Source organism: Ochotona princeps, chromosome 4, assembly GCF_030435755.1.
Source record: "Ochotona princeps isolate mOchPri1 chromosome 4, mOchPri1.hap1, whole genome shotgun sequence".
Lineage (NCBI taxonomy): Eukaryota > Metazoa > Chordata > Mammalia > Lagomorpha > Ochotonidae > Ochotona > Ochotona princeps.
In genome coordinates, this window is record NC_080835.1 from 104,051,796 (window position 1) to 104,075,868 (window position 24,073).

At 41.2% G+C, this 24,073-nt stretch overlaps 1 protein-coding gene across 1 annotated transcript; it reads right to left on the reverse strand.

The window, feature by feature from the left end:
- Window positions 1-608: 608 nt before the first annotated feature.
- On the reverse strand, window positions 609-23,683 carry C4H12orf54 (chromosome 4 C12orf54 homolog). Its single transcript, XM_058662572.1, has 9 exons — window positions 23,611-23,683; window positions 23,318-23,442; window positions 19,633-19,663; window positions 19,132-19,170; window positions 7,134-7,166; window positions 4,227-4,251; window positions 2,438-2,477; window positions 1,748-2,013; window positions 609-751 (listed from the first exon to the last, which is right to left on the reverse strand). Exons 2-8 carry the CDS (start codon window positions 23,380-23,382, stop codon window positions 1,881-1,883), a joined length of 366 nt encoding a protein of 121 aa, XP_058518555.1. The 5' UTR covers window positions 23,383-23,442; window positions 23,611-23,683; the 3' UTR covers window positions 609-751; window positions 1,748-1,880.
- Between the last annotated feature and the right edge of the window lie 390 nt (window positions 23,684-24,073).

The following is a 24,073-nucleotide window of genomic DNA, read 5'->3' on the forward strand; positions in this document are numbered from 1 at the left end:
TGCTGGTGACCTAATAAAGCAGTTGAGGACAGCCCAAAGCCTTGGGACCCTGCACCCACGTGGGAGACCTGAAGGATGCTCCAGTGAGTGAATCATACATAAAAGATCTTCCTCTCTTTCTCTCCTCTTCTCTACATCTGAATTTGCAATAAAAATAAATAAATCTTTAAAAAAATTTAAGAGTTGTTTTGACTAGTTCTATCTCAGTCATGGAGCTGTTTGTGCATACTGTGTTTATTGAATAATATCATTAATTTGAACCCTGATACCCTGCCAAATTTTCTAATGAGTTACAATAGCTTATTGAATCTCAATCAAGCTGTCTGTGAACAGCGATGAATTTAATTTTCCATTTCCAATTTGAATTCCTTTAATATATTTTTTCTTATTACCTCTATGGAAAACTTCTATAACTATGTTTAATTGCTTTGGTAAAAATCTACATCCTTGTCTAGTTCCATGTCCTGATGTTAAAGTTTAAATATAATGTTTTGATGAGGTTTCTATCACTTTGTCATTACGCAACAAAAACCAAGAAAGTAAGTACATTTTACACAGTGCATCTTTTTTTCAGTTGTTTATTTGATGGTTTCTTTTGACAGTTGAGATGTGCTTGTGTCTCACTTGATTTCCAAATTCCCATGCAAACAAAGTCTCTGATATCTTCTCCCATGAGCAATACTCACTTTTCCAGGTCCAATGATGATGTTTTGCCTATATCTTCTCTTTTCCCAGCAACTGAATGTATGTCCTATATTTTACAAACACATGAATGGGAATATAAGAAATTTATTCTCCTCTATGGCTCAGTAATTCATACTGCAGGTGGCACTGAAAGTGGAAACAGCCCTTGTGGAATTGCATCCACCTTCTTGTTTCCACCAATCCATCCAACATGGCCCACAGGAAGACATCCATCAGCTACAGACTATATTGTTAAGATGCAGTGTTTAGTTAAAAATCTTTACTGCATTACATTTGACTCCTGTGCTATACTAAAAATAAAGTAAGTTTCTTTGTGTCTAAACCAAAACTGCATTTGTTGGGATGATGGCAAAGTCAAATTTATGTCTTTTAGGAAGATGCAATACTTTTGCCAAAATATTGGAATATTTTCTGCATTTTTGTAATTTACAGGTAATATTTGAATGGAGATTATCTTAAAAAGTATACAGTCATTATTCTTAAACAGACCAATGACATCAATATCCTCCATAACCTAATTTTCAGATTCTGAATTTCCAATCAGCCTTAGAGCAGGCTTTCTATACGAGTTGGCTAATGCAGTGTATGACATGCATTGACTATGTGGTCAATGATGTTTTCCAAATTGAGTTAGGTGTCAGGACAGCCTACGGTATGGGAGAGTTAAAGGGCTGAGAATACATTTAGGTGGGTATCACACAAATACTTTATTATAGAAAATCTTTACAAAAGGAGTCTGCTATGATATACTGTTTTTGATTCAATACTTAATTAAAACTCCAAAGTTATGTGTGAGTTTCTAGCGTGCTTTCCAGATGGGGATTATGGACCTCACACTTACTTGCATGTTTAATTCATCTCCTTCTCTATCACACGACTCAATTCCTCTGATTTTTTAACACTCCTCCACTATGGAATTATCCACAACTGTTGTACTACACAGAGACCAAAGGAAATGGGCTGATATTGTCCTCACTTATCCATTCTCTTACCCTATTTATCTGTACACTGGGTCACACCTGAAGATGAAAGGCTATTCTACCATGTAGGAATGACGACCCTTGCAACTGAGGTTGCTGAAGACAACAGGGCAGGCATGGTAGAGCTCAGGGGACAGACTGCATGGGTGAAACACTTGGTAGAAGAAGGACAGGCTTTCTTCCTTAATGATAGTATTACAGTCCAGGGTAACAAGCTGATTGGCCAGAGAGATGTTTTCTTTGGGCCCAGACTATAGGCAACTGCTCTCCAGGGTTGAGATGTCTTCTCAACTGTAGGTTCACCCCCAAATCTGGAGGTTTGGTGTCTCTGTACCAATAAAAGAAGTAAAGAAGTTTTACTGTATTTCTCTCTCTCTCTCTCTCTCTCTCTCTCTCTCTCTCTCTCTCTCTCATACACACACACACACACTTACTTTGCCATTGTTGCTCTTATATTTCCTTACCTATATAAAGAATGAAGAAAACTTCCCCATACCTACTACTCTAAGGCCCAGGCCTGGTCCTGAGCCAGAAGTTTTTGATGGAACTAAAGATAAAGGAAGAAGCTTTATCTCTACAGTTCATCACCACAAGAGAGTGGTTTGTGGCCAGCTCTTACACCTTTAGAAGAAACATGTACAGTATAGACTTCTGAAGGTCCAAAGTTCAGAACTAGACTGTCACATTGCTACCACACCCATATCCAAGTTGATGTCATCTCTCTGGGGGCCTCGCAGAATAGGGCCACTTACCCAGTCCTGGATGCAGATATCACAGAACAGTTGCTCATGCCTAAGGTAGATACAAGAAGGAGTCAGTTTGTTAAGCAGTCTCTAAAATGTTTCCCCAGTTGCCACGATTGCATACCTGATTAGGAGTATAGCATGACAAAATGAAAGGAACCAGTATTGTGGAAACACTGAGGAGCCTGTTAGAGAGGCAGCTGTGGAAATTGTCATGGAGCACTGTTCAACTAATGCTGGTTATTTAGCAATTGGGCAAAAGCTTGTGTCTCAAGGTAATTCCAAGTACAACATACACTTGATTTCTAGCTTATTATTATGTATTTTTTATTGTTTGAAAAATGGTTACAATGAGACTTTTTCATTTCACCCTGAATTCTCTCTCCTATCCTTTGTACTCACTTTCAAGAAGCAGAAAATCAACAATAGCAGTGAAGTTCTAAATACATTTACAGTCTGGGTGATAAAATGGATACTTAGGACTCTATAGCTACCTGCTTTAAATACAGAATAACAGAGCCTTAGATGCCAGAGTCAGACCAACTGAATAAGAATCTTCTTTTTAAACAAGGAACCTAGGGCTCACTGCAGTAACCTAGTAGCTAAAGTCCTCACTTTGCACACACCAGGATCCCACACGGGAGGCAGTTCTAATTCCAGCAATCCCATTTCCTATCCAGATGCCTGCTTATCTAGGATGGGAAAGCAGTCAAGGACGGCCCAAAGCCTTGCGACCCTGCACCTGCATGGGAGACCCAAAAAGAAGGTCCTGGCTCCTGTCTTTGGATCAGCTCAGCTTTGACCATTGCAGCCACTTGGGGAATGAATTATCGAACAGAAGATCTTCCGCTCTGTCTCTCCTCCTCTCTGTATATCTGAATTTCCACTAAAAAATAATAAATCTTTAAAAAAAATAAACAGGGGACTCAGCTGATTTGTATATGTATATAGAAGTTTGAAAACTGTTAATTTACTAGTTCTTTTGGGGATAAGTGGAAGAAGGAGCTCGAAATATAACTTGTAGTAACTCCAGAATTCTGAGTCTTTTTGCATTTTCTGGAGCCATTAGAACTTGCATTGGATAATTTGAGAACTATAATGATGATTCTGAATAATCACTATGCTCTGATGTGTCCATTATTCCATCTCTGTGCCACCCCAGTAACTCTTACACTAGAGTTGGGAAGCTGCTTCTCTGTTTCATCTACCCCAAGAACCATATCTGATTAATAGGTGAGAATATCCTCAAGCCCTAAATATACATTCCAAGGGGAAAAAAAAAAAGGATTCAGGTGCTACCGACTCTGGGTTTATTCATTGGAATTAATCCATACAGTGATGGTATTTGGAAATTGGGAGGTGATTATGCACTAAAGCAAGGGCCACATAAGATTACTGTTCTCACAAAAAACCCAGGGAACTCTCTTGTTTCTGGGACATTACAAAAACAGCTGTCTGTGAACTTATGATGGCACATTGATCCTGAATTTCCCAGCTTCCAGAAGTAGTACATACAAAATTTATGTTGTTTATAAGCCAGCTGGTCTATATGGTATTCTTTTGTAACAGACTGAACAGGGCTGGGATATCATATAATTGGATCGGACAGAGATGAGATTATCAGTGTTCATGAAGGCTTTAAGCAAAGCTCAAATGGAAGGAAGTGAAACCAAAAGAGGACCTGAAACTTCATTGTGGGCCAAAATAGAAAATCCTAAAATATGAGTGTGAGTTGAATTCCCAAACTCCCAATCCTTATGTCCTTACCCAAACCTTGGAATAGTGTTTTATTTTTTACCTCGAACCCGAGCATCTTTCTGCAGCTGAAAAACAGTAATTTAGAGAATCAAAAACCCACACGCTGATCTTTTCTATAAATGTTCCATCCCTAGACTTTCTAACATGCAGAGGTATCTACTTGGGGCATATAGGCTTCTTGGGAACTAAACTAAATATCTGTAAAGAATATGTATTGTATTCATAGCCTTGATATCAAACCAGTTAAGAGACAGCAATGCATAAAACCTACCTTCAATTAATATTTGTTCAATAATGAATAAATACGCATAAGCTTATATTTATTTAGTGGTGAGAGACACATAACTACTTAGATCTCTAACTGTTCATTCAACAACTTCACTTCTTTTATTTGTGTTGTGGCTTTTCTGGCCCACTTCAGTTTTCTCAGTGTTTAATGTAGTTGTGAATGATTACTTCTTAGCTACATTAGAGACAATAACTGTTAATTTTACACACTTCAGTCCTCTTCAGCTTAATGAGCCAATATAGTATTTTTCTTTTCTGCATGGAAATGCCCCCAATATTAGGTTTAATATTTAATCTGAAAGAAATTATGTGCTGGGCCCGGCGGCATGGCCTAGTGGCTAAAGTCCTCACCTTGAACACGCCGGGATCCCATATGGGAGCCAGTTCTAATCCTGGCAGCTCCACTTCCCATCCAGCTCCCTGGTTGTGGCCTGGGAAAGCAGTTGAGGATGGCCCAATGCTTTGGGACCCTGCACCCACGTGGGAGACCCGCAAGAGGTTCCTGGTTCCCGGCTTCAGATCAGCGCAGCACCGGCCATTGAGACCACTTGGGGAGTGAATCATTGGACGGACGATCTTCCTCTCTGTCTCTCCTCCTCTCTGTATATCTGACTTTCCAATAAAAATAAATAAATATTTTTTAAAAAGAAATTATGTGCATTTTACCTCTCCTTTTGTCTATATCCTGACTTAATTCTTATCCATATTATTGCACAAGCCTGGATGATCTGTGAGGGCAAAGGCTGGATCTGACTGACTGTATGAAAAAACGCAGTAGGGAGTTGCAGCAATGGAGTATCAGGCGGACATCATATGTAGACTGCGTGAGGATGAAGGTAAAAAACAAAAGTCCCACTTATCAGCAACCTTCCTTCTCCTACAAGTCTCAGGACCTACTTACAGGATATCATGGCTTCAGGAGACTAACATGCACCTTGATGCACTTTGATCTCAGAGTTTCCTGGCCTGGCACAGTAGCCAACCTTGCCTTGCATGTGCCAGGATCCTATATGGGTGTCATTTCTGATCCTGGCAGTCCCACTTCCCATCCAGCTCTCTGCCCGTGGCCTGGGAAAGCAGCGGAGGGTGGCCCAAAACCTTGGTACCCTGCACCTACATGGGAGACTTGGTTGAAGCTCCTGGTTCCTGGTTTCAGATCAACACAGCTCTGACCTTTGCGGCCAGTTGGGGAGTAAACCAGCAGATAGATCTTCCTCTCTGTCTCTTCTCCTCGCTGTATATCCAGCTTTCCAATAAAAATAATAAATCTTCTAAAAATATATTTAGCTTCCAGTGTTTCCAGAAAGATAGAGGTAAGATCTGCTGTATTGCTCATGGAAGAAAGTCCCAAAGGAACAGTAGACAATGACAGGACACTTTGGTCATGGAAAGAGACTCAATCCTAAGGCCCAAAGTGGTCTATATAGTAAACTAGCATAAGTTTATTTTCAGTGCCTCTCAATTCTTTGTACATTAATCCTTTCCAAGGAGGAAGGCATGGCTACTGTTTTTAAAACCCCAGGAATCTCAAAATACATTTAGAATCTAATTTAATGTAATTATGTCTTTATTTAGAAAAAAGTTAAGGAATCTGTATGAAAGTTTTCTGTCCTCCGTACTTTGATAATATTTTCACTCGTCCTATACTATCCTCTAAGTTTATAGCTTACAAAAGAGTGCATGAACAAATATTTGTGTAGGTGAGAACTTCTGTTTTCCACTGTAACTGAGTAAAAACAGTAAATTATGATGTTTGTTATTGCATGCACTGAGACACAGCTGCACCTTGAGCAATCTGAGACAACTCTGTATCTGTGACAAGCAAGTACCACAGTGCAGAATTGCCTGTCTTGTTTACTCGTTAATAAAGACACAGAGATCTGCATGGAGGAAGACCAAGGGAAGAGGACTATTCACATTGCCTAAGAAGTTAATTTTTGGTCTCCAATTTTACTCCCCCACAGTTAATAGACATTCACCTAATGAGTATGTACATTGTCATGCCATTTATTCCCTCAGCATAGTTATTTATCAGGATTTCATGGAACTGTATAGATCATTCTTGCTGATAAAAAAATTCTTCTAGGTACAATTTTCTTTTTATAGCATCATATTTCCTCAAATTAATTGTTGAGCAATTTCTTGCCTTAGGTACAAGTCCACACTACTCATGAAAATGAAATCACTATATAAATAAATGAAATTGAAATTTTGATTAGAGTTGGGTCCGGCAGCATGGCCTAGCAGCTAAAAGTCCTCACCTTGAACGCACCGGGATCCCATATGGGCACCGGTTCTAATCCCGGCAGCTCCACTTCCCATCTAGCTCCCTGCTTGTGACCTGGGAAAGCAGTCAAGGATGGCCCAATGCTTTGGGACCCTGCACCCACGTGGGAGACCCGGAAGAGGTTCCAGGTTCCCAGCTTCGGATCGGCACAGAACCAGCCGTTGCAGCTCACTTGGGGAGTGAATCATCGGACGGAAGATCTTCCTCTCTGTCTCTCCTCCTCTCTGTATATCTGACTTTGTAATAAAATAAATAAATCTTTAAAAAAAAAGAAGAAGTTTTGATTATAGTCAACTTCTCAGTATGGCACAAAAATGCTATTAAAGGCAGGTGATAAGGCCTGCAAATTTGCAAATGTAAAAACAGACTCACCTCATGCTGTATATCCTTAAAAGCTGTCAGCACCTGACAGAAGATCAAAATGTAGGAAAATTAATATCACAGCCTATGTCTTTGTTACAAGGAAATTTTTATAGAATTCTGCTATATATACTTCAGGCCATTAAATTGACAAATGTGAATGCCAAGAGACTGTATATTTCTAGTTCTTAAGAACTTCATTTTGGCCCTGGTGTGGTGACCTACAGGCTGAAGTACTTGCTTTGAAGCACTGGAATCCCATATGGGCACTGGTTCTAATCCCAGCAGTCCCACTTCCCATCCAGCTCCCTGCTTGTGGGCTGGGAGAGCAGTCGAAGATGGCTCAAAGCTTTGGGACCCTGCACCCGCATGGGAGACCTGAAAGGGCTCCAGGCTCCTGGCTTCGGATCAGCACAGCACCAGCCACTGCAGTCATTTGAGGAGTAAATCATCAGATGAAAGATATTTGTTTCGGTCTCTCCTCCTCTTCTCTCTGTATATATTTCTGACTTTCCAATAAAAATAAATAAATCTTTTAAAAAACAATTTAATTGCCATATGTCTCTTGACTGCTATCCCTTCATTTAATAAATGGTTGAAACACATATACTACAGGTGAGTGAATTCGTCAGGAGATTGGCATTTTAAAAGTGTTCAAAATGCTTCCCCACATTTTTAAGTGGGTTGGCTGTAAACAGCATATGTAATGAAATCCACTATTACATTTCACATCTATTAAGCAGGTTTTTTTGTCCCAAAGCTAAGCATGGATAGTAAAGTCAACATGAATATATTTGCATATTATTGTATGATGCAGGCCAATATCATATATATATATATGTGTGTGTGTGTGTGTTTGTGTATAACAAGTTTCAGCTAATATAGAAATGCTATATGTAACAGATTTTATGTAATATAACCTATCATATTACATCATATACTTTAAAATATGATATAATACTTCATATTATATTTTATATGTTAGCTGAAACATAAATTTGGGGAAAGTATAAAATAACCTTGAAAAATTTCTGAGAGTTTATTATAAAACTAAACATACACCTATCCTATCATCCAAACATGGATGGATCCAATTTCTGTGGTTTGTCTCATTTGTGGGAAAATCAGTGATAACATGCTGTTGAGAGGCCTATGCACCTGCATCTGCATCTTGGTATTAATAAAAAAAAACTTAAACAGTGAGGAAAAGAGGACATGTTAAAACAGACAAAAAAACATTAGCCAGGGTGAAGCAGAAAAAGCACATTCCAGGAAATAGGAGAGGACAGACCATTGGCAGCAGGGCACCTGGAGACTAATGGACACAGGAAAGCAACAGAGACAATAGTGTGGTGTTGTAGTGCCCAGATACCACAGCGATATTCAGTCAGCAGTGATCTGAACTACACTGGAAGCCAGGACTCCACCAGCAACAAGTGGGGAATGGGAGTTCTCTGGGAGCTCAGGAGGTGAGCCCAGGGAAAGAACCGTTCGTCCTCCTGGTTTATTTGATTTGACCAGAAGCAGAGACAGAGTGCCAGGTGCTAGACAAGTGGTGTGAAAACAGGGTGAATTTCACAGCCCAAATCCCCAGTAGAGCCAAATCAGATGCCATCCTGTGTAGGGAGCAAAGGCTATGGGACATGACTACACATGCACTAAGCTGAAAGCAAACTCATTTCTGGCTCAGTGAATTGCAACCATGTGGCATCCTACAGATTCCACCCAAAATAGATCTGAGTAGTCCACAGACCTGATGGAGAACAGATCAAGAACTCCATGAGTGGCACATCAGGTATCCTTTTGTATAATTGGCAAAAGTTTTAAGACTGCAGGAACAGCAGTGAGCTGTCTATGCACTGACTTGGAAGAGAACTCACCGAGCTTAGTGCATTGCACTTGTCTCACGTCTAAAAGAACACCTGGCATTGGGCATGGAAAGCCGAATTCTGCTTCATCGGCCAATGGATGCAGCCCACTTCCTGTCTGCTTTTTAAGCAGCCGGCACCATCTTTATTCCATGGGCGGAATAAAGGTATGGGGAGTTGGGGTGATGAAATATTGCCTAGGGATATCCATGGATACGGACACCATATATGAAAGTGAGGAATTAATCCTGAAAGACACCCAACAACAGGGCCACTGTACTGACTGGTAAGTGAGGGGATTGAGACCTGGTGGTAGGAAGGGGAGAGATTAGAAGATCTGTATGGGTCAAACTGATTCATCAGCCCAAATGGGAGTCCTGAGATGGGCTTGTTAGCACATAGCATCACTGACCACCACATGCCATAACACATGACATCTATGGCTGGCAGCCTGTCTAGCAGAGCTAGATCCATATACTTGACCCATGTTCTGGAACAGGAAACAGGTCACATCAGGCAGGGCCATTACACTAACCAGCATACGAGAGAGCCAGGCCAGGGGGTAGATTTTGTGGGGGTTAAGTAGGGCCAACACTATGGAAATATAAATCCCACTGGTTAGCTCAAGAGTTGTGGTCATGACTGGCTCAATTAGGAGTGAACATAGAACCCACCAATACCCACGGGTACTGGAGCTGAGAACAAGCTGGTCCAACCTGTAGCACCTGCATGTGCATCCTAAAACAGGGTGTGGTATAGGCTGGCCCGCAACATCTACCAGCTCATACAAAGGCCTAGACGAAGGGACAGGCTATGCCAGGCAAGGGCCTAGCACCTACTGGAACACGTGAGACCTGGGTCTGGGAGTGAACCAAGTGGGGAAACTGGGAGACTCCCCTACTGGGCCATAGCTCCCACTGGTGAGCACATGGTCCAGGCCTAGGGTTTAGGCAAGCTGGGCAAGGTAGTTATGTCTGTTGGCATGTGTGTGGGTTGATTTTGGAAGGGGGTGGACTGGGCAGGGTAGAGCAGATCTTAGCCCACTGGTGAGTACAGAAACCAGGCAGGAGTGCAGGTCATGCTGGGTGAGGGTATCACACCTGCTGGCTCACATGAGCCAGAGATGGGAGTAGACAGAGCAGGGCCAGGTTGCAGCACCCACCAGCAAGAGTTGGGGCTAGGGGCTGGCTAGGTCACGCCAGGATATAGCATCTGAAGGCAAAGGCTTAGACAGATGGGGGCTATGCCAGCCCAGGTCAGAGCAACCACTGGCACACATGAAATCTGTGAAGGGGAGCAGGCCTGGCTGGGGAGCTAAAGCGATGCCCTGGCCAGGTTGTGATCACCATTGGAGAGCACAAGGGCCAGGGTGGGTGTTGCTGTTTGGTTTGGATATAACTGCAGAATCCCTTGGCATGTGCGGGGACAGGGTATGGGATGTGCCAGACTGGGCTGGAATCCAGCACCCACTGGTACTCGTGAGAACCAGGGTAGATATAGGACAAGCTAGGCCAGGTCTCTGCCCATGCTGAGCAACCTGTGAGCTGTGTCTGGGTATGGAGCAGGCTTGGCTGGGCTGTAGTGCCCAACAACAAGAACCGGAATGGCTGAGAACTGGTCAGGAAAAGCCACTGTTCCTGCTGGAATAGAAGGTTGGACTAAGTAGGGCTGGCTCATGGACCCAGTGGTGTGCGTGAGATTTGGCACTGGGAGAGATCAGGATGGAGGAGCCTGGGGAACTCCTCTGTTGGGACATGCTTCCTGCAGGTGAGTGCCGGAACCAAGAGGGGAGCAGCGCAAACCAGGCCAAAATACTATACCCAAAGGCATACATATGGTGCAGTTCAGGGGCAGGCCAGATTGGGTCATTCCGTATCACCAACCGGTGAGACTGAGTGCCAGAATGGAGTGTGGGTTTTGCCGGGTCAGGGTGCAATACCAACCAGTCCACATGAGGGCCAGCATTGGGGGCTGGCAGGGCAGGGCTGGGCTAGGCTGTAGCCCCCATGGGTGTGAGCCTGAATAGAGGATGAGCCTGGCCTGGCCAGACTATAGCACCCACTAGCAAATGCCAAGGTGAGGGGGCTGTGCCAGACTGGACCCACAGTACCCAACCAGCACATGTGAAAAATGGGTGGTGGTGGGGATGGCCCTAATGATGGGGGTACAAAGGTCCCCCTGTTGTGCCACTACTCCCACTGGTGATCATGAGAGCTGGGATGGGGGCAGATCAGGCCAGGCAGGACCACATCCAACGGCCTACAAGAGGCTGGATCAGGGGAAAGCCAGGCTTGGCTGACTGTACCTTCTGGTACATACATACACCAGTGTTGGTGTGGATTGATTGAGCTTTGCTGCAGTATCAGCTGGCAGATGCTGGAACAGCAGCCAAATTCTCTCAGGTGCAGGCATTTCCTAGACAGACGGTGGCACCCACTGGCACCAGTGTAGATTGGATAGTGGGTCTGGTTGGGAAAAACTGGGTTTCTATTCCCTTCAACATGTATGAGAGCTGAATGGGATGTGGGACAAATCAGACCAGTCTGCTGTACATACTGGCAAGCACAGGAACCAGGGCAGGGGCAGGTCTGGTAAGGGTTTTTTTTTTTTTTGGTCACTCTCACTAGGCTGCAGCTCCCACTGGCTTACGTAAAGACCAAGTATGGGGTGGGCAGGACTGAGCTGGACTCTAACACCCATCGTGTTTGCATAAAACACAAAGCTGGAGACAGAACTGACTCAGCAATTGTAGCTACCAGTGTGTGTAAAGGCTGATTTGGGAGATAGGTGGTGCCAGACCCTATATTGGCAAACACACACAAGAATCAGGTCTGGAATGGCCTCAGAGGTCTCTTGGGAGATTCCCTAACAACTGAACTGCTGGACTCAGAACCCTAACCATGGAATTGCAGGTTCCATGGGCTGACTGTGGGAGTGGATGTGTCAGATCTCGGCCTCCTCAGGGGCTTAGAGCAGAGAACAGCATATCCAAATGTAAATGGAGGACAGGGCAGTACATCAGAGCCTCCAGAGGACACCTGGTATCATGTCAGAGGATGGAAGACTGAACAAATTGATCAACTACCCCAGCCAATCATTGCCAGTGAAGATCTGGGCAGACGGAGACATTAAGGTGGACAATAGCAGCCAGTGGATTTGGGAAAGATTTCATAGTTTTGGAGTGGCATAATTACCAGCAACTCAGGACTGTTGAACTATCAAAACCTCTTGAGAACTTCACAGCATTATACATTTCTACTTTTTTTTTTCCTGTTGTTGATTTTGTATTGTGGCCTTTCACTTGGGGGGATTTATAGTGATTGTGGAGACAAACACGTCCGGGTGTGAGGTATATGGTGCAGTGCGCATCTCTGCTTCTGGATTGAGCATGGACTCCCAGTGAAACTGTTGGATGTTTCTTGACAATGGAGTGTTAGACTGCCATTATCCATGTCCACAACAATGGATGCATGACTGTTTGTTAGAAACTAGGCTGTTGCAATTATGTGGGAGAACACAGTGGTGGGGAGATGAGGATGGGGGAAGGAAAAACCCCAGGGCCTATGGAACTGTATCATAAAATGATAATAATAAAAAGAAGAACAAAATAAAAGAGAAAAGTTTCACAAGTGAAAAAAGTGGGTAAAAAAAAAAAAACAGAAAAATCTCGTAAGATAAAGAACAGGTATATATGTAAATGTAGTACATTTATGTTCTGTGATGTGTCATTACAAGTCAAAAATGAAAAAAATTAGTTCATAAATAAAAGTATTAAGTAAACTACAGTCAATGTGTTAGTGATTAAAGTCATTTAAAAATAAACACTAAGGAAGGTGTAACAAAGTACAGAAACTTTATGTTACATTGTTTCACCTCTCACTCATTGCATTGGAGCAGTTTCCGGTTCTGAAAGCTAATTGATGGTAACTGATCTGAACTCTTGTGCCATTTCAAACCCTTACATTTTGAGTGAACTATTTCCAAGTTTACCTAGTTTCAGATACACAAATACTTATCATTGTGTTACACTTCCCTGACATACTCAATATAGTAATGTTCTTTATGTTTGTGGGTTAGCAGCAATCAGCTACAACTTTTAACCGAGCTGTGCAACAGTCTCTACCATTTGTATGTTGGTCAGTATATTTCTGAAATCCATAAAAGGATGAAATTGTCTTACGAGGCCTTTCTTAGAACCTATCCCCGCACTACACAATACACTAGCATGAAGTGGAGAGTAGCAAAAGAGGTTCTTGGAAACTTCATCAATTTTTAATTAATAAAAGAAAATTGTTGACCTAATAAGGTTTTTTTTATGCTTTCTTCTGTATGCAGAACTAATGTTGTATGAGTTCAAAAGTGATCAATTAGGGCCCGGCACAGTAGCCTAGTGGCTAAAGTTGTCATCTTGATCACGCCGGGATCTCATATGGGTGCTGGTTCTAACCCTGGTGGCCCCACTTCCAATCCAGCTCCCTGCTTGTGGCCTGGGAAAGTAGTTGAGGACAGCCCAAAGCCTTGGGACCCTGCAGCCCTGTGGGAGACCTGGAAGCAGCTCCAGGCCTCTGGCTTCCAACTGGCTCAGCTCCGGCTATTGCGGAGTCACTTAGAGAATAAATCAACAAATGAAAGATTTCCTCTCTGTCTCTCCTCTTCTCTGTATAGCTGACTTCTCAATAAATATAAATAGAACTTTCTTGAAAAGCAATCAATTAGCTTTTACTTGTCTTCTGATCCAGGTGTCTAAATGCACAGTATATGCCAATAGCATATCACGATTGAGATGTTAAAGTAGCTAATATTTGTGGGAAACTTCAAATACATGTCTACATTCCATGAAATTTCATAGTTTTCTGTCTCTATTTTATGGGCCTAATTAGCCTGTTACTGCAAAGGCCATTCAAATATATAAAGTAAAACCTGGCATTTTCATGTTTGACAATCATCCTTCTGTGCACTTTTCTACAAATAAGAGTTTTTGGATCACCAGCCATCCATTTCCAAGTATATAATTGTAAAATTGTACAGATTTGAAAAACGGATATAAAATATGTGAATGAACTGGTCGGTAGGTTAGCGTATTTGACTATCTTTAAAACTTTTTCCTTAAAAGCAAGAATAATTTGGCTTATTTCTCTGAAATGTGCAGGTTCTGTATCTGTGACAGCTTCCAATGCAAAGAACGAAAGCCTTTAACAGAGGACTGCTTTGAGATCATCAAGCCTTACAGGGCAGGTGAAGATAACAGACAGTACACAGAAGGAAAAGTAACAGGTGGTATCTACATCTAGATACAAAAAGAATGTATAGATACTTTCACAAGTCAGATGAGGTTTTTTCTAAGCAAATCTATAAACTCAAGGCGATTCTAACAAAACTGAAAATAGTCTTCAAAAGAAATCATATAAAAAACAATATATTGTCTGCATTCAAGGAGCAAGTGTGTTATTCAGGCATCTCACCTGTGTCTTTATATTTTCAGTAACATTTTAAAATCAAATAGATTATATTTGCTGTCTTCAGGAGATGGTAGCCAGTCATTAGTTCACTTCAGGATATTTGCTGAATTTGATCGAATTATTGAATGCATCAGTTGTAAGCTGGTTGATGGTGATCTTGGTTGGGACCCTGGGCTACCTTCCTGGTGTCCTCTCTTCCCACAGAAGGCCAGCCAGGACTTGATCACATGACTGCAACAGTGCAACAGGTTCAAAGGAGAACGCAAGAGAAATCCGCCAAGTCCTCTTGTGGGACTATGCATTTTCACTATATTCTTATGGCTGTATTATATTGAGAGGGGCCAGGCATCCTGCCACATACCTGGAAGAACTGGATGGAGTGGCTATAATGCTTGAATATGGTGCTTGTCTCCTGAGCATTCCTTTTCTCTCTCTCTCTCTCTCTCTCTCTCTCTCTCTCTCTCTCTCTCTCTCTCTCCTTCCTTCCCTCCCTCCCTCCCCACATCCCACCAAATCCAAACATCTAGAGGGAACCAGAGACATGAAGTTTGATCATAACAGTTAAAATCGCTTAGTTCATCTCTTGAACTCATTACATTCTCTTTTTAAGCTAGGAGTCCATGAACAATACTTTCTTAGTGTACAGTATAGAGTACAATGTCTTGAACTGTAGCTCTCTGTTAGGATTTTAGGTTCATTCGTGCAATATGGCTATAACTGTGTGCCTTTTGATCTGTATAATCTCATACCATCACTCACCCATTCTCACTTTAAACACAACTTTATTCTGTGTTTTCTGGCTTTTCGTATTTTATATCTACCTGTAAATAATATTAGGTAGTATGTTAGAAGACATATTTATTCATTTATTTGTTTATTTGAAAGGGAGAGTGACAGATGCGATTGGAAGAGAGAGAGGGAGCTTGAGAGACAGATTTTGCATCAATTGATTCACTCAACAAACACCTGTCCCAGCCAGGAACCGTGTACCCCATCAGCATCTGTCCCATGAGTGGAACAGGCCAAAGACCCATCATCTACTGTTTTCCTAGGTGTTTTGCAAGAAGTTGGATCCAAAGCTAACTGGAACCTGAACTCTGAAATGGAATGTTAGTGATGCAAATAGCAGCTTAACTTTTTGCACACCCACACTCAATTCTGGGTAGTATTTTTATTTCAGTGTCTGGCTTAAATTACTGAACAAAAAATCCTCCAGGTTTACCAGCTGAACACAAATGATGGACTCTTCTTTGTAAGGGACAGTATTTTGGAGAACCACTGTCACCAGAAACAACTGCTCTTTCTCTTAATGCTGACATGACAATTATACAACATGTACCTGGTTCCAAACATTGTATGGTACCCTGAAAATATGCACAATTTTATGTCCACCACACTTGGCTGGTGGACACTGATGAGAGCTCTCATCACCTGAAGACCTTTTGTGAGGATAGGCTATTCCAAGAGGAGGTTGGTTTGATATCATAATTTCCATTAGCCCCAGAAAATTTCTCTGCAGTTAGGCCACTGTGAAGCATTAGATGAGACGGCCTTGCAGAGTTTCCCACAGACTTTTACCTCAGCTCTGAGATATTCCCAGGGTCAAAGTAAAAATGAGAGACTCCATAAGCAGGTGTTTGGCCATGTGGTTAAGATACCAGTCAGGGCACTCATGTCCTCTGTGGACATGGATGTCTGACTTTGATTCCTAGCTCTGACTTCCTGTTACGGCATACCACAGGAGACAGTGGAAATGACCAAAACAACTCGGTTCTTTTCACCCATGAGGGAGACCAAGTATGAGTTCACACTTCTGGCTCAGCCTTGCTGAGACTCCAGCCACTGAAGATACCTGGAGAGGAAGCCAATGGTTGGGAACTCTCTGTCATTTTCTACCACTGTGCCTCGTAAGTAATAAACTTTTATCATTCTATCCATTTTGGTGCCTGCTATCAAATCTCCAATCAGGGTTCTATGTTTACATCAATGACTTTTGTTTTAAAATCTTCACATGTGTAAAAGAATAGTGATATTTGTCTTCCTGTGTCTGGCTTTTTCTGCTCAACACAAAGACCCTTAGAGGTAATTATTTGGCTGCCAAGACAGGATTTCATTTTCATGACTCAATATAAGTTCTAGTGTTCCATGGCATAGTGAATGACTGTGGTTCACAATAATGAGTTCTATACTATATGGAGAACTGCAAAACAGGAACAATTAGAAATAGTTAGACTCTAGACATGAAAAAAAGTTAAGGGAATGCAACTATTAATTACCAGATTTCTGCTACACACAGGTGTTGCAATATTATTTTGTAGACCAAGAATATTACTTGTTAATCAAATAAATAAAATCTTGATTCTAAAATAATTTCTTCTTTAATGTTATTTATTTATTTATTTATTTATTTTATTCCATGATACAATTCCTTAGAGTCTGGGATTTCCCTTTTACCCTCCCCAAATGCGTACCACCCCCCAACATAATTTCCTCCATGTCATTACAATAGTGTAATCTTTCACAGTCATGCCATTGCTTTTTGTCTATGCTTGCCTTTTTTCAATATTCATTTTATTTTTTAGTGGAAAGCCAGATATACAGAGAAGAGGAGAGTCAGACAGAAAGATCTTCCATCCATTGATTTACTCCCCAAGTGACCACAACGAACAGAGCTGCACCAATCTGAAGCCAGGAGCCAGGAGCCCTTTTAGGGTCTCCCTAATGGGTGCAGGGTCTCAAGGCTTTGGACCATTCTCAACTCTTTTCCTAGACCACAAGCAGGGAGCTGGATGGGAATCAGAACTACTGGGACTAGACCCCGGAACAGAGATAGTAAAACAGAGATAGTAAAACATAAATAGAACGCAGAACAGAGATAGTAAAACCTTCTTTCCACTAGTTCACCTACCTACCACTCGAACATCAAAAAGCCAGTTACAGGCCAAAATCAAAAGCTAGGACCTTCATCTAGACCTCGCACATGGGTGGCAGAGACCCAAGCATTCAGACGCTCATGTGTCATGGTCCCTTGCCTCCCACACCCTGCACACAGCAACAATAAGCAATTTGGAGAGCATAAACTCTTGGATACTCTTCAATACGGGATACTTTCTGGCAAGGGGTTATCCAACTCACTTTGCCACAACACTAGCCATTACATTTGGCTTACAGGCAAGAAATTAGACTCTGAAAATTAAAAATAGCTATAAAATTGCAAAATTTTATTAAAGATAATTTGATATTTCAATGGTAATCATGTAAAATGTCCCAAAAAAATAAAAACTTCATCTAAGAAATATGTTTTAAATTTAATGTTTTGTGGCTGGCATTGCGGTACAGTGAGTCAAGATTTCACCTGCGATTCTGGCATCCCATATAAGCACTAGATCTATCCCCTTTCTTTTATTCCATCTAACAAATACACAAACTTCTTTCTTTTCTTTTCTTTTTTAATTAAGGCTTCTGAGTTAGGCCTTCCTGTGCAAAAACTTCTAAAGAGATTTCCCAAAAAGCCTGTTTGAAAGATACATGTTTTCTCTGATTGGGGTAGTCAACAGAATACAAAACTCACAGCAATGAAATGGATATCTTGTGATTTACTGTTGCTTTCAGCTCTTGTTCATACTTCTGTGTTACTATGGTCTTTCTACTTTTTACTTGTCAAATATGCTTTGAAACAGTGTCTTACCACCAGGTACTCAATGTTTATTGAGAATTATTAACTGGAACATAAAAATACTTTTTCCATGTTTCCATGTCTCAGCATTGCTTGTTCTAAGAAAATATTTGGCTATTCTGGAATTATTTCTTTCGTTATCATATGGCTAAAGCATATTCCCCAAAAAGCATGTAGTTGAAATATACTCTCCAATGCAGCAATGTTAAGAAATAGGCCATTGAATGGTGATTAGATCATGAGATTTCTCCCAATATAAATGCATTAATGCGGAGTACAAAAAGACTTCAGAAATAAAACTCTAAATCACATTCTTTTCACTGTTTTCTTGCCCCTCCATTTTGTTCTGTTGGAGGATGCAGCAGAAAAGCCTTGGTCTCCGTTTGCTTTAGGATTCTTCTGCCTTCAGAAACATGAGCCAAACAAATTTCTGCTCATTGTAAGTTGAACAGCCTATAATGTGCAGTGTATCCTGTTGCAGTGGCATAAATGAACTATACTTCGCTACTCAATTGTAAGGTCCTGAGAGAAGCAATATCTTGTAAAAGCCTGGCTTATGGTAACAATGTCTAACAAATATAAATTAACTTAAATCAACTTTGTTTATGTTTGCTGCTTTCATGAAGACCTTTGTCTTGATCTAAGATGCTTTATGCCAGCCTTCATTTTTGAGCTCATAATGAACATTCATCATGCTGAGCTTATGAGAAAGGTCAAATATGTGTTTTCTAGAATGATTGTGACAGTATCCAATTACTGATGAGTGCCTATTATGACTTCAACAAAGAGTGCAGGACAGCTTCAAACAAGAGGGTGTTGGAAGGGGGCACTGAGATGTACAGGAATGAGGATTTTTGAGCATTTACACCTGATTTGAGGGAGTATTGTAGTCCTTTATCATCAACTAGAACACTACTCAAGGGAAAAGAGAAACATTTGCTTCTTCAGTACTGTTTGCCTTCTCCCACCTTTCACTGTGCTGTCAAAAATGACTCATCCTTACTCACCTGGCCCCACAGAGTTTCAGTGATTGATGGCTGCTTCTGCTATAGGAATAAGAATGAAATATTGGGAGTATTACTCCAACTGCATGAGAATCTGAATTGACACATGACATTTTTGGAATAATATATAGCTTCTAGATTTGAGATGGATACCTAAAGTCATCTCATTTTTCATATAGTCCTAATAGTTCTCCAGACATATCCTATTCATCTGCTGATCTAGTGAGAAGTGAAAATTGTCCTGTATGTTTACTCACCATATCCATGCCCATATAACCTGACTGCAGTCATCTGGTGTAGTAGTGGCAATGGAATTACTAGTTCATCTTGGTAAATAATGACCCACTAGATGATAAGAATGTCTGAACTGCAAAGGCCAAGCTCTCAAGATACAGTCATTATGTGGAAAAGGTTTTCAACCTTCTTGTCACAGCGTCTTTTTCTCCCATTCTTCCAAGAACCAGAAACTCCAAAGGAACCCGTGCATTTGAATATTTTACTCACCTGTGGTCTCATTGTCACTTCCTCAGAAGCGCTGAAAAGAAACGATGACATACAGCTAATGAGCACGGCAGACCATGCAAAGATTTCTCCCGACTCTGCCCAGCAGTTCCTAGCATGAATTTACCAAACATCCTAGAATTCTAGCTATAATGCTAGCTCTCACACTGGTCTGGGTTTTTTTTTTTTAAAGATTTACTCATTTTATTACAAAGTCAGATATACAGAGAGGAGAGATAGAGAGGAAGATCTTCCGTCCGATGATTCACTCCCCAAGTGAGCTGCAATGGCTGGTGCGCGCCCATCCGAAGCCGGGAACCTCTTCCGGGTCTCCCACGCGGGTGCAGGGTCCCAAAGCTTTGGGCCGTCCTCGACTGCTTTCCCAGGCCACAAGCAGGGAGCTGGACGGGAAGTGGAGCTGCCGGGAATAGAACCGGTGCCCATATGGGATCCCGGGGCGTTCGATGCGAGGACTTTAGCTGCTAGGCCACGCCGCCGGGCCCTGGTCTGGGTTTTTGTACCCTCCTAAAACAGTACCCACCTAGAACAGTATCAGTGAAGACAGGAAATGATAGCAGTCATCACTGCCACTAAACCTGATTGCCCGCTCTGCCTCCTTCACCCCACCTGACCCGGAACTTTCTACATCCATCTGTAGACATAACATTGAAATAATAATAGACTACTTACTTTTTTGTCCTCCCAAAAATGTGTTCTACCTTTTCATGAGTTCTGATGTGGTGGATATGGGGATAGAAAGCTGAGGACGGAGCTGTAAGATTTTGTTTCTTATTGCTATTACAACAGTGAATCTGATTATTCATAAATACTGAGAGGGAGCGGTTATAGAGAGGGACAAACAGGCGACTGGCAGGAATGAGAAAGATGAAAATGGATGAAATTTAAAAAACGTATCTGATATACAATGTTAATACATACTGAGCAAACAATCAAAACTTGCATAGGGATTCTAGGCCAAAGTGAGACATGGATAGCAAGCTGTATGACAGAAGGGTTGGCCATTACCTCTTAGAATTGCTTCAGGGGCCCTGGGTTTGAAGTCTTAGAAGGGATTGTGGAAAAGTGAGAAAAGCAAGGGAGGGAAAGATGTTTTTGAACCTCAGGGCTCTAAGATCTCTGACCTGGGTTTCCTGCTTAATAGTTATTTCCATAAGAGAATAAGTAGGTATTTTCACATAAGGGTATGAAGGCAAGTAACCAAAGGTTATCTGGGAACACAGATGAAAACAAAAGAAGTCTAAGAGAACTTTGAACTGAACAGGTCTCCAGTAAAGAGTTGCCTTTTTTAAAGAATATTTTATTTATTTTTATTGGAAAGCCAAATGTATAGAGAGGAGGAAAGACAAAGATCTTTTGTCCTCTGAATCACTCCCCAGGTGACCTCAACAGCCAGAGCTGAACTGACCCGAAGCCAGGAGCCAGAAACTTCTGAGTTTCCCACGCAAGTGCATGATCCCAAGGCTTTGGACTATTCTTTACTAATTTACCTGGACACGGACAGAGAGCTAAATGGGAAGTGGGGCTGCCCTGCCATGACACGAACCAGAGTCCATGTGGATTTCGGCACCTGCATGGCAAGGACTTTAGCCATTAGGCTACCGCTCTGGGTCCAAGAGTTGCCCTTTTATGGACATCAAGCTAGGATTAGCAAATAACAGGGTATAAACCTCATTGAGCATCCTTATACCAAATGGCTCGTGCACAAGGCACTTAGGAATGGTTATTTATCCACGGAAATGCAAATTTCTATTTTACTTGAATCAATGCCATGGCTCTTATTCTACAAATTCTTTAACTTTTAAGATTATTTTCCTCAAGGTTTATACTTACATGTTCCAGAGAGTGGAGAGTGAAGATAAAACAATTTTACCTGGGGTTTTCTCCAAATTTGAATTTCTATTTAAATATTTTAAATAGAGGTGATGTATAAATTGCACACTGAGTTAAGAACAATGGCACAACTTGACTGGACAATAAGATGCTGGACTCTATGTTTGGTATATGCTTGCAATGGGGGAATCTCAACTGAACTTAAACTGTGGTTATGCAACAAGGTGGAGGAATCCACCATGGTGGGAGGGTTTGGGGAGGGGTGGGGAGAATCCAAGTACCTATGAAACTGTGTCACATAATACAATGTAATTAATGAATTAAAAATAATAAAAAATAAGTAGAAAAAAAAAGAACAGTGGCACAGATGATGATGATGATAATGATTGTGTGTGTGTGAGAGAGAGAGAGAGAGAGAGAGAGAGAGAAACAGCTGGCTTCCAACAAAATTTGAAGCATTTGAAATTGGGGCATAAGACTGAGTCTCCATGCACCAGAAGTTCAGTGGTACTTTCATGTATGTGTCTTATCCTCAGATGGTCCTGTATGGGAGATGTGGGTGTCACTATACAACAAACCAAAACTCTAACATGCGGCATAATAGTTGTTTAAAACCTTGTATCCTGATTCATGTCTATTTAACCCCATTTTATGTCATGATTTCTTTGAAGCAGCATAAGTGACTGTATCCTACTTATTGTATAGGTGGTTTACTGGAAGCCCAGTTACATTAGAATAGGAAGGATTTGGAATTTATATGAAGAGAAGTCATTTGAGTTCTACCCTGTATCATTCTATGAATCTATTTTATCACCTATAGAAAAAGAAAAAGATAAATTTATCTCAAAGGTTTGGGGGAGGGTTGCATGAAAACCTCCATAACTTTTAAATTCCTTTCAAGCATTATTGAAATGTTTTTTTTTATATTGTCTGCCCTACTTCATATGAAAACCATCCATTCACCAACAAAGATTTTAGGGCTCTAGTGTGGCTGATGTAATGTATCAAAAGAATCTGAGACTCCACTTTTTATCCAGGGTTTTCACCTCAGATTCCTCTAGCTGTCAAGTACCCCACTTTCTCTGAGTTTCACACTTCTCAGATACTCACTGATTCTTACCAACCTCAATGCTGGTTTTCCATTTAATAAGATTGACAGTGCAAAGACCTAGAAGACATTTTAAGGCTCTTTTCTCAAATTCCTTTAAACTCTTTTAAAAGTTTTGAATTTTATGGTACAATTCTATAGGGTCTTGGATTTCCCTACTTCCTCCCCAAATCTTTACCCCCCAACTGATTTTTCCCATATTATTACAAAAGTGTAGTCCTTCATAAGCAATCATGAGTCCATCAGTCTGTTATCTTTACATACTTTACAAAATATCTTTACAAAGTCTCATACCCAAGTTCCATCTACTTTCTGAAGGTTTCTCGATTAATCAGTTTATGAAAAGCATCTTTTCATATCTTGTTATGACTCCTGTTTCCTGATTTTCATATTCAGCTTTAAGTACAAATCCCATTGTTGTTTTCCAACCTCACTAATGCTTTTGAATGACTGGTCTTGATTCACATTACAGAGCACAGTAAAAATTAGAAGAAGTTGACCCTGGAATGAATAGATGTCCTTAGGACAAATGTCCAACTAACATCTAGAGAAATTTCAGTCAATATCCATCTTCCAAAACAGAATGACAAGGACTTTGTTGAAAGAATAGAGAAAGGGAAGGACACATGAGGTTCTCAAGTCAGTCATAGGAAGTGAGCACAGCCAAAGAGACAGGTGACCCAAATTATTCCCTCATAGAGAATATCCGAACTGTGGACACCCATTTACCTTTTCTGCTGGTTGGACATCATTCCTGTCTTTTGTTCTTGATCCTGGCAAGCGTCCTGTTCCATTTGTCCTTGGACAGAAAGTAATGACTTTGGAGTTGAAAATGGAGATAGCTCCAGGAGGGCCTGAGTAGGCATAAATGAATAGAAGTGAGGGTAGGCTGTAATAAGAGTACTCCCAGAAGAAACACTAGGTTAGATTTCTCCTTGGTTCTAGAAACATCTGATTCTGAATGGGTCAGAGTGTGTGTGTGTGCGCGTGTGTTTAAAGATGTGAGAAGAATGAGCATTTACATTGACAAAAATCTCCCTGTACTTTTTTAGTAGTATCCAAAATTCTATTGAGAAAGATGATGAAAAACAGGGGTACCTAAAGTGAAAAATAAGTGGCTAAGATTGCGAGGCAAGGAGTGTGCCAGAGGCGCCTTAACTTGGTGGTAGACTCTAAGAATAAGGTACCTAGTGAATCCGAGGTTAGCAGAACATCTCTCCACCCTTTCTTACAGCAAGAATCCAGCTAAGGGTAAAACTGCAAGATAAATATCAGTCAGCACCAGCTTTCAAGTGCTTTGCAGAGATAGAAGGGCGTCCTACAATTAATACCATAAATGATATTGATGGGGCCGGCATTGTGACACAGAAGATAAATGTACTACTTGTGACTCTAGTTTGCCATATGAGTGCCGGTTCATGTCAAAGCTGCTGCTTTTCCAATTCAGCTCCTGGCCACAGAAGAAGTCCCAAGTACTTCAGAGAC